This window comes from Elephantulus edwardii, unplaced genomic scaffold (assembly GCF_000299155.1).
Source record: "Elephantulus edwardii isolate Elephantulus edwardi_28Jun2011 unplaced genomic scaffold, EleEdw1.0 scaffold00254, whole genome shotgun sequence".
In the NCBI taxonomy this organism is placed as follows: domain Eukaryota; kingdom Metazoa; phylum Chordata; class Mammalia; order Macroscelidea; family Macroscelididae; genus Elephantulus; species Elephantulus edwardii.
Window position 1 is genome coordinate 3,084,000 of NW_006400004.1, and position 15,536 is coordinate 3,099,535.

The window sequence follows — 15,536 nt, forward strand, 5'->3', positions numbered from 1 at the left end:
AACAACAACAACAACTAGCTGCAGCATAAGAGACTGACAGCAGCATGATATGTTCAGAATCACAGAAATCCTGATGGCTGGAGACTTAAGCCATCACATCAAGGACTGGTCAAGGGGAGACAGGTGTTGAATGGTGTAGGCAAAAGTAGGAAGGGATGGTGGTGAAGTATGAAAAGGGTGGATAAAAAAACCCAAAAACAAAACAAAACAAGCATGTAGCAAGGGTGAGCAGCAACATTGAATCTATTGGTCATTTTTCTAACTGGATAAATGTCTTTCATCTGCTCTTTTCTGTAAAATACTCGTCTGTCAGATACTATTATATATATTTTAAAAAATGAGGCAGACTAGGAAGAAGAATTGGCCATCCACTTCCGAAATGACAGGCCTTTGAAATCCCTATGTACAACAGAGCACACTTAGACTATCACTTGGACTAGCAGACATGGCAATTGAGACTGAGATCTTAGAAACGGAAATACAGAGAAGGAACAGCTGTAAGCAGACCCTAGTGATTGGAACGTGGAATGTGAGAAGCATGAATGTAGGAAAATTGGAAATTGTTAAGAAATAAATGGAACGCATAAATATTGACATATTAGGTATTGGCGAAAAGAGATGGCTTGGCATGGGACATTTTGAATCAGATGATCATATGATTTACTATGCTGGGGATGAAAAGGTAAGAAAAAATGGGATTGGTTTCATAATTAAAAAAGTCATTTCTAGATCCATCCTGAGATATAATGTGGTGAATGACAGGATAATACCCATATGCATATAAGGAAGTCCAGTGAATACCACTATTATTCAAATATATGCACCAACACTAGAGCCAAAGAGAAGGAAATGGAAGATTTCCACCAACTTTTGGAGTCAGAAATTGATAAAACATGCAATCTAGATGCATTAATAATGGGCAACTGGAATGCAAAAGTTGGGAACAGGGATCAGTAGCTGGAAAACATGGGCTCGGTGAGAGAAATGAGGCTGGAGATAGAATGACAGAGTTCTGCACATTCAATGATTTATTCTTTGCAAATAGCTTTTATAAGAAACATAAACACAGCCTATACACATGGATTTCACCTGATGGCATGCATAGGAATAAAATCAATTACATTTGTGAAAGGCTCGCTGGAGAAGCTCAATATCAGCAGTGAAAACCAGGCCAGGTGTTGATTGTGGGGCAGACCACCAACACTACTCATATGCAAGTTCAAGCTGAAGTTGAGGAAAATGAAATCAAGCCCACAGGAACCAAAATATGACCCTAAGTCTGTCCCACTCGAATTTCAAAACCATCTCAGGAGCAGGTTTGAGGCCTTGAGCACAAATGAGCGTAGACCAAATGAGCTCTGGGAGGATATCAAGAAAATCGTCCATGAAGAATGCAAAAGATCATTACAAAGGTTGAAGAAGAAGAAAAGACCAAGAAGGATGTCAGATGAGACTCTGAGTACGGCATTAGAGCACTGAGAAGCCAAAGCTAAAGGAAGAAACGAAGAAATCAAGGAGCTGAACAGAAAATTTCAAAAGGTAGCTCGGACAACAAAGCATGATATTATGATGAAATGTGCACAGAGTTGGAGTCAGAAAATCAAAAGGGCTGAACTCGCTCAGCATTCCTTAAGCTGAAGGAGTTGAAAAACAAATTCAAGCCACGGGTGGCAAGACTTAGGATACTTTGGGTAGAATGTTAAATGATCCAGGAAGTATCACAAGAAGATGAAAGGAGTATACAGAGTCACTGTATCAGAAGGAATTGGCTGACACAGAGGAATTTCATGAAGTAACATATGAGTAAGAACCTATGGTGATGAAGGAGGAAGTTCAAGGTGCTATGAAGGAATTGGCAAAAAACAAAGCTCCAGGAGTTGACAGCATACCAATTGATTTATTTCACAAAACAGAGGCTGCCCTGGATGTGCTCACTAAGTTGGGCCAAGAAATCTGGAGGACAGCCAGCTGTCCAACTGACTGGAAAAGATCTATATTTGTTCCCATTCCAAAGAAAGGTAAGCCAACAGAGTGCGGAAATTATCGAACAATATCATTAATATCACATGCAAGCAAGATTCTGCTGAAAATTATCCAAAAACATTTGGAGCAATATGTCAACAGAGAACTGCCAGATATGCAAGCTGGATTTAGAAGAAGTCATGGTACTAGGGATATCATAGGTAATGCTGGATGGATCTTGGCAGAAAGCAGAGAATACTAGAAGAATGTCTATCTGTGCTTCATTGACTATGCAAAGGCTTATGACTGTGTGGATTACAGCAAGCTATGACTCTCTCTGAGAAGAATGGGAATCCCAGAACATTTGATTGTGCTAATGGGAAACCTATAGTTGGACCAAGAGGCAGTCATCAGAATAGAGCAAGGAGATACTACATGGTTAGAAATCAAGAAAGGGTTCCATCAAGGATGTATTTTGTCTCCATATGTTTTCAATCTGTAAGCAGAAGAGATCATCCGAGACGCTGGGCTGTACAAGGAGGAATGTTGCATCAGGATTGGTGGAAGAATCATCAACAACCTGTGTTATGTGGATGACACAACCCTGCTTGCTGAAACTGAGGAGGACCTGAAGCGCTTGCTGCACAAGGTCAAGGACTACAGTCTTCAATATGGATTGAAGCTCAAACAAAGATTCTCATAACTGGGCCGACTGGCAGCATCAGAATGGTGAAGAGATTGAGATAGTTAACAGTTTTAGTTTGCTTGGTTCCACAGTCAACACTCTTGGTAACAGCAGCCAGGAAATCAAGAGATGAATTACATTAGGAAACTCAGCTGTGAGGGACCTCTCAAGAGTACTGAAGAGCAACAACATCAGGCTGAAGACTAAGGTGCACCTGATCCAGGCTATAGTCTATGCAATTATGTGCTATGCATCAGAGAGTTGGACAGTGAATAAGGATGATAGAAATAGAATTGATGCCTTTGAGTTGTGGTGCTGGAGAAGAGTGTTGAATATACCATGGACTGCTACGAGAACAAACAGGTTTGTCCTGGAAAGGGTGAAGGAAGAATGTTCCCTGGAGTCAAGGATTTTGAAGCTTCAACTGACATACTTTGGACATGTTGCAAGATCCTTGGAAAGGGACATCATGTTTGGGAGAGTGGAGGGACGGCGCAGGAGAGGAAGACTGTTGATTAGATGGACTGATTCTGTGTTGGGGTGGTAGGAATGAGTGTGTTTGAGATAGCGAGGTTGGCACAGGATAGAATGGTGTTTAGGGCTTCTGCAACTCGATGGCACATAACAACAACAACAATGAAGATTATTTAAAAATTGCTGGAACAGTACTTGAACAGGGAACTGTCAAAACTAAGTTGGGTTCAGAAGAGTCCAAAGAACAAAAAAACATCATTGTTGATGTCAGATGGATCTTTGCTGAAAGCAGAGAATACCATGAAAATGTTTGTTTTGTTGACATTGCAAAGGCGTTTCACTGCGTGGATAATAAATTGTGGATAACATTGAGAGGAAAGGAAATCTCAGAACACGTATTTATGATTGTGGGAAACTAGTCCTTGGAAAAAGGCATCATGCTGTGAAAAGTGGAAGTTAGTGAAAGAGAGTAAAACCCTCAAAGAGATGGATACAGTGACTACAACTTGGGCTTGACTATGATGGAGATCATGAGGATGACACAGGCAAGGTCTGATTGTTGTTCACAGGGTCCCTATGAGCTGGTATAATAGGAGAGAACTCTGGTGGCTTAGCGATAAGGAGCTGCTCTGCCAATGTAGAGGCATTCAGTTAAAATCCACCACCTGCTACTCATGAAAAAGATGGGAAATCTCCTCTCATGTGATTTACTTTCTCAAAGCTATAGGTTCAGTTTGACTTTGTGACACATAGAGATAAAATGAGTCAATGATACCTAACAACAGCCTCTTTGTCTATGATTAAGACTGCATTCAGAGATAAGTTAATTACTGTATTAAAGATATTGAAGTATAGTTTATAGCGCTGAGACCCTATATAAAGGAATTCTCATGAAAGCTCAAGGCTTGTTTGTTTGGGAACTACATCTACCCTGATCTAGCTGCATCAACAGCAGACAGTCAACAGACCACAATCGACAATCCAATCTCAGTCTACAGGTTAGTGGTCTGTTGTTCACCAGTGCCACGACCAGGTACATTGGCCTACATTATCCTTATTTCAGTGACAGTTTCTGAGTTTCTGTGAAACCTTCCAGGGAATCACAGAATGCAAAGAGATAGATAGATAGATGGAAGTCAGAACAGTTAAGGGAGGAGGAATAAGTGATGGCAGAGATGATGGAATGGTACAGCAGTTTGGACACTTAGAACCTGCCTCATAGGAACTTGTTGTGTGTCACTGAGTCAGAACCGACCCCAGACCCTCCAGTGGGTTTTCAGAGGCAGTAAATGGTATGGGAAGAGATTATCTATCCTTCTGTGCAGCAGCTGGCTAATTCAAGCCTTTGTTAGGAAGCACAACTTCTTACCACTAAGTCACCTGATCATCGAAACCATTGTAAAAAATTGGGTAACGCAGCCTATTGTAACAATTTAGTGCATTTTCACAATTTTTTAGTATACAATTCAGTAGCATGAGTTACATTTGTAATGTTGTGCAACCACATACCATTTATCTATTTCTAAAATTTTTCCTCACAAATAATACCTGTTCAGCAACAACTCCCCATCTTCCCCATCTCAGTCTCTGACAAGTATCTCTATATATTTGTCTAGTCTATGTATTTCATACAAGAAGGACCATTTAATACTTGTTTTTCTTTTTGTCTAACTTATCTTGCTTAGGATGTCTTCACATTTCATCCATGTTTTAGCATGTTTCAGAATTTCTCTTTAAGGCTGAATAATGTGCCATTATATGTATATATCACATAGTGTTAGTGGTTTGTTTTCACATATTGGCTATTGTAAACAATGTTGCTTTCAATAGCACTCAGACTTATTTTTGTCCATGATTTCAAATCTTGTAGATATATATTTAACAGTGGAATTGCTGAATCATGGTGTTTAACTTTTTTGGGAACTGCCAAACTGTTTTCCACGTTAGTTAACACCATCTATGTTCCCACCAGTGATATACAAGAATTTCAACTTATTTATACATTTATACATATTTATACATTTACAAACATTTCATACATTCTTTCTTTCATTGTTTTTAATAATAATAGTCATCCTAGTAGGTGTGACGGGAACTTTCATGATGAGTAATCAGTAAGGAGTTTTGCTGCTAACTCAAAGGCAACACCTCTCTGAACTTTTGAAAACACCATTTGCCATAAGTCACTTGTTATTGTTAAGTGCCATTGAGTCAACAACTACTCATAGCAACCCTAAGAACAATGGATCCGAACTCTATCCTGTATCCTCCTGACCATCTCTGAACATACTTAAGCCCACTGTTATAGTCACTGTGCCAATCTATCTTTTTGAGGGTATTTTCTATACCTTTCTAAGAATGGTATTCTCTATTTTCCCAAGGACTGGTCTGTCCTAACTACATACTCAAAGAATGTGAAAGAAAGTTTCATTATCCTTATTTCCTAAGAGCACTCTGGCTGTATATTTTCCAAGACATTTGTTTGTCCTTTTGGCAGTCCATGGGATATTCAGCACTACTGTCCAATATCACAACACAAAGGCATCAATTCTTCTGTCATCCTTATTCATTGTCAACCTTTCCGCTACATAGCAAGTAATTGAAAAGACTAATGCTGGGGTCGGGTGCACTATAGTCTTCAAGGAGACTTTATTGCTTTTCAGCACTTTGGAGAAGTCCCTGACGGCAGACTTGAGCAATGCATTTTTTTTTAATTTTTTTTTTTGACCAATGCATTCAAGTCACATATGACTCATAGTGACCCTATAACAGATCTGAACCTAGTCCTGTTCTATGCCATCCTTCTCATTTCTAACACACGTCAGCTTGTTGCAGTCATTGCACCAATTAATCTACCAATGCATTGATATGTTATGTTATGACTTCAGGTTAGCAATTCAGTTTCTTATCAGTAGGCCCTCAGAGTTCTCTTGCCAATGTGGTGTTGTTGCTATGTACTGTAGGGTCAGAAATGACACACAGCTGTCCCTCCAGTGGGTTTTAAGAAGCAGTTAATAGCACAGGAGGAGATTTTCCATCCTTCTTCCATGGAGTATCTGGTGGATTTGAACTGTATACCTTTGGGATTGCAGCACAGGACAAAAACTGCGTAAGACCGTTTTTGTAGAACATGTATGAGGCTCTGGGGGCCAGGGGAGTGCAGAGGAGTGAGGATGGGTAGTGGAAGGCTGCAATGGTTAATATTAGGGTCACACAATTTGATGGGTCAAAGGAGGGCTAGATAAAAGAAATGAGAAAGACCCAGTGTGAAAAACAATGTATATGAACTTTGTAAGCAAACCAGTATATAATGAAAATTTTATTTAAGTAAAAAAAAAAAACAAATCTATATTCGCCTCTATCAATAATTGTCTAAAATTAACTATTTTCTTTTGCTAAATAAGATTCATTCACTAAAGAAAGAATTTATAATTTCTACTGAGCATGAGACAGTATCTCTGAGGATGATTATAAGGTCTCCCTGATTAAGACTTGATAGTAATATTTAATATCAAGCAATGTTTGATAGATATCTTTATCTGAAATAATAAACAACATAAATAAAAGAAAAAAATTGAAAACCTCCACATTACCAACAAAATGGGGACAAATGAATCTTGAAATATTTCTTGTTGTCACTAAATTTATTTCCTGTTAATTTACATACAAAAACTTAAACCTGAAAATAAGAATCTTACTTTTGGGAGTTTCTTTCTGCCAATGACTGAGTTCAGCGGTCAAACATTTTGTCTGCATAATTAATAATGATAGCTACAAAGAAAGAATCAGAGAATTAAAAAAAAAATTAGTCCTTATAGAGTATTTAAGTCTATTAACAGTTGAAAATGTCTACATTTTAAATACTTTAATAGAAATTCCTAACAATCAGCTAAGGCAATACCAATTTAAATTATGGACGTTACAGTAGTGGTGTAATAGAAAATTTAAAAGTTATAAATTCTGCTTTAACAGTCATTTAATATTTTTTACATTTTACTTTTATTTGAATGGAAACATATGGAACAAATTTGTTTTTCATTCCACCAATTATACATATTTTCTTTTAGGACATTTAACAATTACTGGAAAAGAACTCAAGTACATTAAGTTTAGTTTCTAAATATTTCTTAAAGCAAAAAAACCCTCTTGAGATGGTACTTATTGTTGACATATGTCAGACCAATTTGCATTAAAGATGTTCCATTTGTCCTCTACATCTTTTCAGAAGAACTGATTTTAGTTGAGAAACAAAAAAAATAAGTTTAAAGACACATATGAAAGTAATTATAAAATGAGATTGGTTCTATGAACCATACCTAAAACAAATTCTATTCAAAGCTTCAAAATAGTTCAGTCATGGCCAAGGAAGAAAAGCAGTGAAATCTCTTTCATGTCAGGTATTGATTGGTTGGTTGGTTTTTTTTTTTTTTAACCTGAGTGGCAAACAAGTAGCAGTGTCCCACTCAAAGATGGTAGCCAGGCAACACACATTTAGAGCAGCATGCTTGACCACTATCTTCTCTTCTCCTCAGGCCAAACACACAGACACCATTGCTCGTTATCTACTCAGGTTTAATACACAAGACATTTGGTTGCTATGCAACAAATACATAGATAGCCTTTGTTTCTGCCAGCCATGCTCAAACCATTATACAACAATGTGCAAACTTTTCATCCTTTATTCAAAGACTAATGAGGATGACAGGGCTTTTTATATTAAATTACTTCAGTCATTCTTATTTTTATAACTGTTAAATCTTTGTGATAAATTTCTTGATTGATAAGACCATAAGATTAAAGTGCTTATCCACTAAAAAAATATTCAGAGCATTGTCTCTTTCCTTTATATGAGTCTTACTGATTTAGAAAACCAAAATAGAAGAGCATTATCAGCATCTCTCAAACTGAAAGAAATGAAGGGAAAATTCAAGTCTTACATCCTAACAATGAACAATTCATAGGTAAAAATGAAATGATAGAAAGTATCAAAAGAAGAATGAAGTACTACAGAGTCAGTATACCAACAAGATCTGAAACTTTCAACCATTGCTCTGTAAATATTTCCTGAAAGCACACAAACACTCACACATGTACACACACATTCACAAAACATACAAGTATTTCAAAAGCAGTCATTCTTTGAAAAAGACAGATGGATATCTTCTATTCAAAAACACAACAAATTTCACTATTTTTAAGGAGGGAAGAAAAGAAAGAACTCATACCTGAGCATTTGAATCAGTAAGTGTATCGGTTCCAACAAGCGAAAATTTATTCTGATACTTGATTTAAAAAGAAAAATAAGTCACACATTATAAACCACAATTTCTCATCCATTTTACACCAGTCAGTGTAATAAAACTCATTGCAAATACATTGATTCCTATTAATAGCAACCCTTTAGGATAGAGTAGAACTGCTCCATAGGATAAATCATTAGCAGATTGCCACATCTTGCTCCTATGAAAACTGGTGGGTTCGAATTGCTGAATTACTTGTTGAATTGGCAGCTCAGTACTTACCTCTTGTACAACCAGGGTTCTCTGACATAAGAAAGGAATTTGCTTATATTCTTCACTTTCTAAGCAAGAGTAACAGGAAAGCAGGCTAAAAGATCCCCACATGAAAAAATATATATAGAGTATGAAACAATTAGAAATTCATGTTAGATTTAGAAGAGACCATGACACAATCAACACCCTTGGTGCCAGCATTCAATAACTCAAAACATGTATTGCATTGAAAAAATTTTTTGTTATGGAACAATGATGACAGTTTAAAGACTAAGGTGTATCTGATGCAAGCCATGGTATTTTCAATTACTTGATATGCATTTGAAAGTTGAACAATGACTAAGGATGACAGAAAAAAAATTGACGACTTTTAGTTACAGTGCTAGTGAAGAATTCTGAATATCCTCTTGACTGCCAAGAGAATAAATAAATATGTCTTGGAGAATGCACAACTAGGGTGATCCTTAGAGGCAAAGATTGTGAAGCTTTGACTCACATATTTAAGGCATGTTGTTAGGAGGGGCTGGTCCTTGGAAAAGGACATCATGCTTGGAAAGGTGGAGGGTTAGCGAAAGAGAGGAAGACCTCCAATGATTTAGATTGACACAATGACTGTAACAATGGGCTCAAGTGTATCTAAGATGATGAGGATGGCATGAGACAGGGCAAGCTTCAGATCCATTGCTCATAGGTTTGCTATGAGTCACAGTAAACATGATCACACCTAACAACAGACTATGCAGTATTAAAAAATAACGGGGAAAAAATCCAAAATAACAGTTCTGGTGAACTGTTGTTATGTGTCATCAAGTCACCTGCAACTCACAGCAATTCTAAGTACAAAAGCTTTGAAGCCTGCCCTATTCTGAGCCACTAATTGATTCCAACATGCCAACCCTCATTACCTTGGCGAAATTACTGTATCAACATTCTCATTTGGGGTCTTCCTGTCCTTTGCTGTCCCTCCACCCTTCCAAACATGATGTCCTTCTCCAAGGACCAGTTCCTACTGGCCATGTGCCCAAAGTATGTAATCGGAGCTTCAAAATCCTAGTCTCCAAGGTGAAACTTGGTTTTGCCCTCTCCAAGACAAACCTATTTTTTTTTCTTGGCAGTCCATGTTCAGGACTCTACTCAAATAAATTCTGACATCCTTCGTCATTGTCCAGCTCTCTGATGCATAGCAAGTAATTGCAAAGACCATGGCCTGGATCAGACACACCTTAGTCTCTAGATTGACATCATGGCTTCTCAGTAATTCTGAAGAGATCCCTGACAGCAGATTCTCCCAATGTGATTTCTCTTTTGATTTCCTGAATGCTGGTGCAAAGAGTACTGATTGTGGAGCTGAGCAAGCTGTAACTGTTAACAACCTAAATCTCCTCTCCATTTATCATGGTATTGCCAATTGGCCCAGTGGTGAGAATATTTATCTTCTTGATGTTGAGTTTAATTCATATTGAAGACTACAGTCCCTGATCTTGTGCAGCAAACACTGCAACAAGCAGGTGAACTAGATAATGGAAAAATGGGAGGAAAGAAAGAGAAGAAAAAAGAAAATAAAGAGGGGAAGGTCCATATTAGAAAAATAACAGATGTTAAAATCATGAGGGGGGGGAAAGCCTTTAAAAGGGTATGACAGAAAAAACTGGATAAATTATGTATATTGTATTGAAACAGATGAGGGAAAGAACAGATTAGAAGTGATACATGTTTGAGTATTATGGTTAGCACAGGAATCCAGAATTAAGGTTGCATAGAGAAGTGTATTGGGGTGGGGGGTGGAGGGAAGGGACGTGGGAATTGTATACTAATGAAGGAATTTTTTTTTTCTTTTTTCTCTCTTCGGAGGGGGAAGCGAGCTGGTGGGGAGGGATGGGAAGGGAGAAAATTGCGGCAATGAATGAATGGAAATCCAAAACCTCTGTAAAAAAAAAATAAATAAAATTTTTTTTTAAAAAAGGTATTGCTTTGTTAAGTCCCATTAAAAAAATCAAAACTGTTTATAACGATTACAGCTAAAAGGTACAAATATAATTTCAACTGTACTTGTGTTTACTGTATTCTTTTTCTACAATAAAATTTTACTTCTAAATCTGAATGTCTATAATAAATTATAACAAAAGCAGAAAGATTATACAAACAAACTTGAAAATGCATGAAAGACAAAGAGTAGTGAGGATTTATGTTAAAACTATTAAAAGAGCTTTCTACAAAGATGGTGCCGAAACTGAAGAAGGAAGCCCCTGCCCCTCACAAAACTGAAGCCAACGCAAAGGCATTAAAGGCCAAGAAGGCAGTCCTGAAGGGCATCCACAGTGAAAAAAAAAAAAAGAAGATCCGCACGTCACCCACCTTCGGCGGCCTAAGATGCTGAGACTCCGAAAGCAGCCCAAATAATCCCAGAAGAGCATCCCCAGGAGAAACAAGCTTGACCACTATGCCATCATCAAATTTCCCCTGAACATTCAATCAGCCATGAAGAAGATAAAAGATAACAACACACTTGTGTTCATTGTGGATGTCAAGGCCAATAAGCACCAAATAAAACAAGCGGAAAAGAAGCTCTATGACATTGATGTGGCTAAGGTCAACACTTTGATTAGGCCTGATGGAGAGAAGAAGGCCTATGTTCGACTTGCTCCTGACTATGATGCTTTGGATGTTGCCAACAAAATTTGGATCATCTAAACTGAGTCCAGCTGGCTAATTCTAAATACAAATTTTTCTCACAAAAGAAAAAAAATCCAAAAATACCTATTAAAAGAGAGAAATGAAAAAAAAAATGGCTGTACAAAATATCAGACATGACACTATTTTAAGTAGAATAATTTTCTAATAACATTGTAGTGTGAAAAAAGTGGTTCTATCTCATGAACTAAAAAATGCAAATATAATTCCAAATCAATATTTTCTAAAATCATTTCATTCTTTCAGCTAAAATTTTATGTGTTCTTACTACATTTTCTAATTTAGGGATTTGTCTCACCAACCACCCAATTACTCAAGATAGGAACTTAAAACCATTTACTGTTCTTGCCCACTTTATATTAGATTACTTGAAGTCTTCTTGGTCCTCTCTCCTTAATATCTCTTGAATTCATTCTTTTCCACACTTAACAATATTAAAAACTTCATTAGTTCTTACTAGCACTAGTATTGCAATGTCCCAGTAGGGAAGTTCTGGTGGCCTACTGATGAGGAGGCCTTGAAATGCTCACTGCAGAAGATTAAAGATGAAAGCCTTCAATATGGGTTGCACCTCAACAGCAAGAAGACAAACATCCTCACCATTGGATAGATAAAGCAACATTATGATAGATGGAGGAAAGATTGAAGTTATCAATTATTTTATCTTGGATACACATCAACAACTTTGGTACCAGGAGTCAGGTTATCAGAAGACACACTGAGTTGGGAAAATCTGCTGTCAGGGATCTCTCCAAAATACTGAAACAATAATGTCAGTTTGAAGACTAAGGTGTACTTTATTCAGGCCATAGTTTTTTCAACCACTGGAAAGCTGGACAATGAATAAGGATGACAGAATAATTATTGATGTCTTTGAGCTGTGGTGTTGAAGAAGAGTGCTAAATATCCCATGGACTGCCACAAGAATTAACAGATATGTTTTGGAGGGTACAGCTAGAGCACTACCTGGAGACATGGATGATAAAGCTGCATCTCACATACATTAGACATTATGCTATAAGTCACTATTCCTTGGAGGAAGACATCATGCTTGGAAAAGTGGCAAGTCAGTGAAAGAGAGAAAGACTATTGATGAGATAGATGACAGTGACTGCAACAATGAGCTCAAGTTTGTCAGAGATGATGAGGATGATACAGGAAGGGACAAGGTTCAGATCTGTTGTTCATAGGGTCACTATGAGTCGTATCTCATTCGACAGTATCTAACAACAGTTGCACTGTCAACACAAAAGCAAGCAATTCATATCCACCAGCTGCTCCAATGAAGAAAGATGGACAGTCTCCTCCCATGTGATTTATAGCATAAAAGCCTAGTATAGATCTAAAACTAACAACTATTTATCATATCATTGTTCTTGGGAGCCAGCAAAATTACTTCTTACCTATGTCTAATTTTCAGTGAAATTGATTTAAAGATTGTATTAATTAATTATTACTTGTATTTCTTGATACTTACTTCTTCCATTTCTTTCCATATTTCTTCACATTCTTCAATAAGTCCTTTTTCAGCATCTGTAGCATCACTCACATCTGTAACACTACCTGGATCTAGATCTTGTTGATTCATTGACATGGACTTTATACTGTTCTTAGCTTTATAACAAAAGAAAAACAAAAAGATTTATTCATTCAGCAATATTTACTAAACAACTATTAACTGTTAGGTGCTAGAGATACAGCAGTGATTGAAAGAGACTTAAAAAAAAAAAGACCAAACAGAGGTGTTTGTCTGTTGGACACAGGCGTGGACCCGACGGGGGAGATGAAGCCCCAGGACTATTGAAATCTGGAAAATCCCCCTCCCCTCCCCTTTCCCCTTTCTGCTGCTTTGTGACATCCCCTTCCCTCTACCCTTCCTCACTCTACTAACACCTGGCCATGACTAGCAGAAGCACAGCCAGGCCCAATGGACAGCCTCAGGCCAGCAAAATATGCCAGTTCAAGTTGGTCCTACTGGGAGAATCTGCAATGGGGAAGTCTAGCTTGGTATTACGTTTTGTCAAAGGGCAGTTCCATGAGTACCAGGAGAGTACCATTGGAGCGGCCTTCCTTACCCAGTCTGTTTGTCTAGAGGATAAAACAGTCAAGTTTGAAATCTGGGACATAGCTGGGCAGGAGCGATACCATGTTTGTACTACATATGTACTACAGGGGGGCCCAAGCAGCAATTGTGGTTTATGACATTACCAATCAGGAAACTTCTGCCCAGGCGAAGACATGGATGAAGGAACTACAACGACAGGCCAGTCCTAGTATTGTTATTGCCCTGGCACGAAACAAAGCTGACCTGGCCAACAAGCGCATGGTGGAGTACGAAGAGGCCCAAGCATATGCAGATAACAACAGCTTATTGTTTATGTAGACTTCAGCCAAGACAGCTATGAACGTGAATGGTATCTTCCTGGCAATAGCTAAGAAGTTGCCAAAGAGTGAACTCCAGAATATGGGAGGTGCAGCAGGCCGAAGCAAGGGTGTGGATCTCCATGAGCAGTCTCAGCAGAACAAGAGCCAGTAATGTAGCAATTGAGGGGGTGGCTAGTAGCAAACAAGTATGGAGCTAGCATGAGAGCTAAGAAATAACCTCCATCCCCACCTCTTAGAACATAGCCCCTACAGTAACAGCACACTGAGCCCTGGCTCCCAAGGGCTGCCTCCTGACATCTATGTCATTGCACTTTTTAACACTTCAGCAACCAACATCAGGCAGGTGTTGGCCAGTGGCCTCCTATCCCCTACTCTGGGGTTTGGGGGTCAGATTCCCCCGGTACTTAACTTCCAAAACAAAACTTTCTTCACTTTATATTATAGGTGTAAAACAGTGACCTACTTATTTTTCTTCTTCATCCCCAGTATTTCCATTTTTCAAAAAAACACTTTTGTCTCCTCTCCCTTCCCTCCTTCCCCCATCTGCTTTGGCCAGTCCCTGTTCTTGATTCCCTTCTTCTCCTCTTCCCCAGAATGGAGAAGGTGGTGAACTTAGGAACAGAGGAAGGAAGTTGCTAGTTCAGTCACATTAAGGACCTTGGGGAAGAGTAAGGCTCACAGCAGGAGGGAGTAAGGAAACATTTCCTTTCGTTTTTTATTTGTTTGGAGTTTCTCAAATTTGAAAACACTGCATTATCCATGAGTTGGCCTTGTGGAGGGTGTTTCTAGCAAGAAATAAGAATGGGAAGGGAAGCTTTCTAACACCAGGCGGGAGTTGTGTTGAACTAGTTAAATGGGTAGAGATGGAGGTGCAGTGTCTGCTGTGGCTCTAGAACTCTTTTGAGGCCTGATTTCCCTTCACCCAGGCTCTTAATTAGCTTCTTTCCCTTAATGGGGATTAGATCCCAAAGTCCTCCAAAGAATCTTCACTGGTTCCCTGCATCTTTGGCTCTGCTATGATCTGATTGGTCCGCATCTTTGGCTCTGCTATGATCTGATTGGAGGAGGGGCCAGTTTCTGATACCCATTCTCTGATTTATACAGATGTATTTTCCCCCCTCTGGCCTTTAAATGGGCCTTGCCAGCATACCCCCCTGCAGTTTGCACTTTAATTATGGTATTTCAGTTGGGATACTTATTTTATGGGGACTTTGATTAATTTATTCACTCTTACACCTTTTTTTCCCCTCCCATTAAATATGAAGTTTTGGGAAGGGCTGTAGAGAACAGTGTTTATGCCCAACCTCATCTAACTCTTACTCTTAACCTGTAGTCTAGCCCACCTAGCTCTTACATGGAGATTTGCCTTTCTTAGAGAATTAACTAAGCAACTGAGGAGAAGTCTCAGCATACTCCTCATAGCATAGGCTAAAGAAGGAAAGTGAAGAAGGGCCAGGTCAGAGGGAAGAGTTTTCTCTCTTTCTAGGGTTCACATTCAATCTGATATGCATACCATGTCTTTTTTACTTCCCACTGAACAGTCTCTTCTATACCCTACTTCTCATCAGACCCTATTACTTTTCTCCTTCGTAAATATCTTCAGTTTAGTCCTTCCATCCTATCCCCATCCCTACCCCTTATGCATCCTTGTACCACAGGGGCTAATATCACAGAGGTCTTCTTGTGGCCCCCTTATATTATACCACCCATTCCTGTGGACAGGCAATAACTAGCACTGAAAGGTACCTCACAACTGTCTTACACCATCAGAGGACTTTGATCCTTTTTAGATCTCTAGCATCTCTTCATATCCCTCATCAGGTGTG

At 38.6% G+C, this 15,536-nt stretch overlaps 1 protein-coding gene and 1 pseudogene across 1 annotated transcript in view; one reads left to right on the forward strand and one right to left on the reverse strand.

Moving 5' to 3' along the window:
• The window catches only part of CENPK (centromere protein K), a 37,970-nt gene extending 25,051 nt beyond the window's left edge, over positions 1 to 12,919 (reverse strand). The window contains exons 1-3 of the mRNA XM_006899366.1: positions 12,803 to 12,919; positions 8,347 to 8,403; positions 6,820 to 6,892 (exon numbers count right to left, since the gene is read on the reverse strand). Of these exons, the coding sequence (XP_006899428.1) occupies positions 6,820 to 6,892; positions 8,347 to 8,403; positions 12,803 to 12,919 (247 nt within the window). The remainder of the gene's footprint in view (positions 1 to 6,819; positions 6,893 to 8,346; positions 8,404 to 12,802) is intronic.
• A 155-nt stretch (positions 12,920 to 13,074) lies between these two features.
• LOC102847551 lies at positions 13,075 to 13,873 on the forward strand (annotated as a pseudogene).
• The last annotated feature ends 1,663 nt before the right edge of the window (positions 13,874 to 15,536 follow it).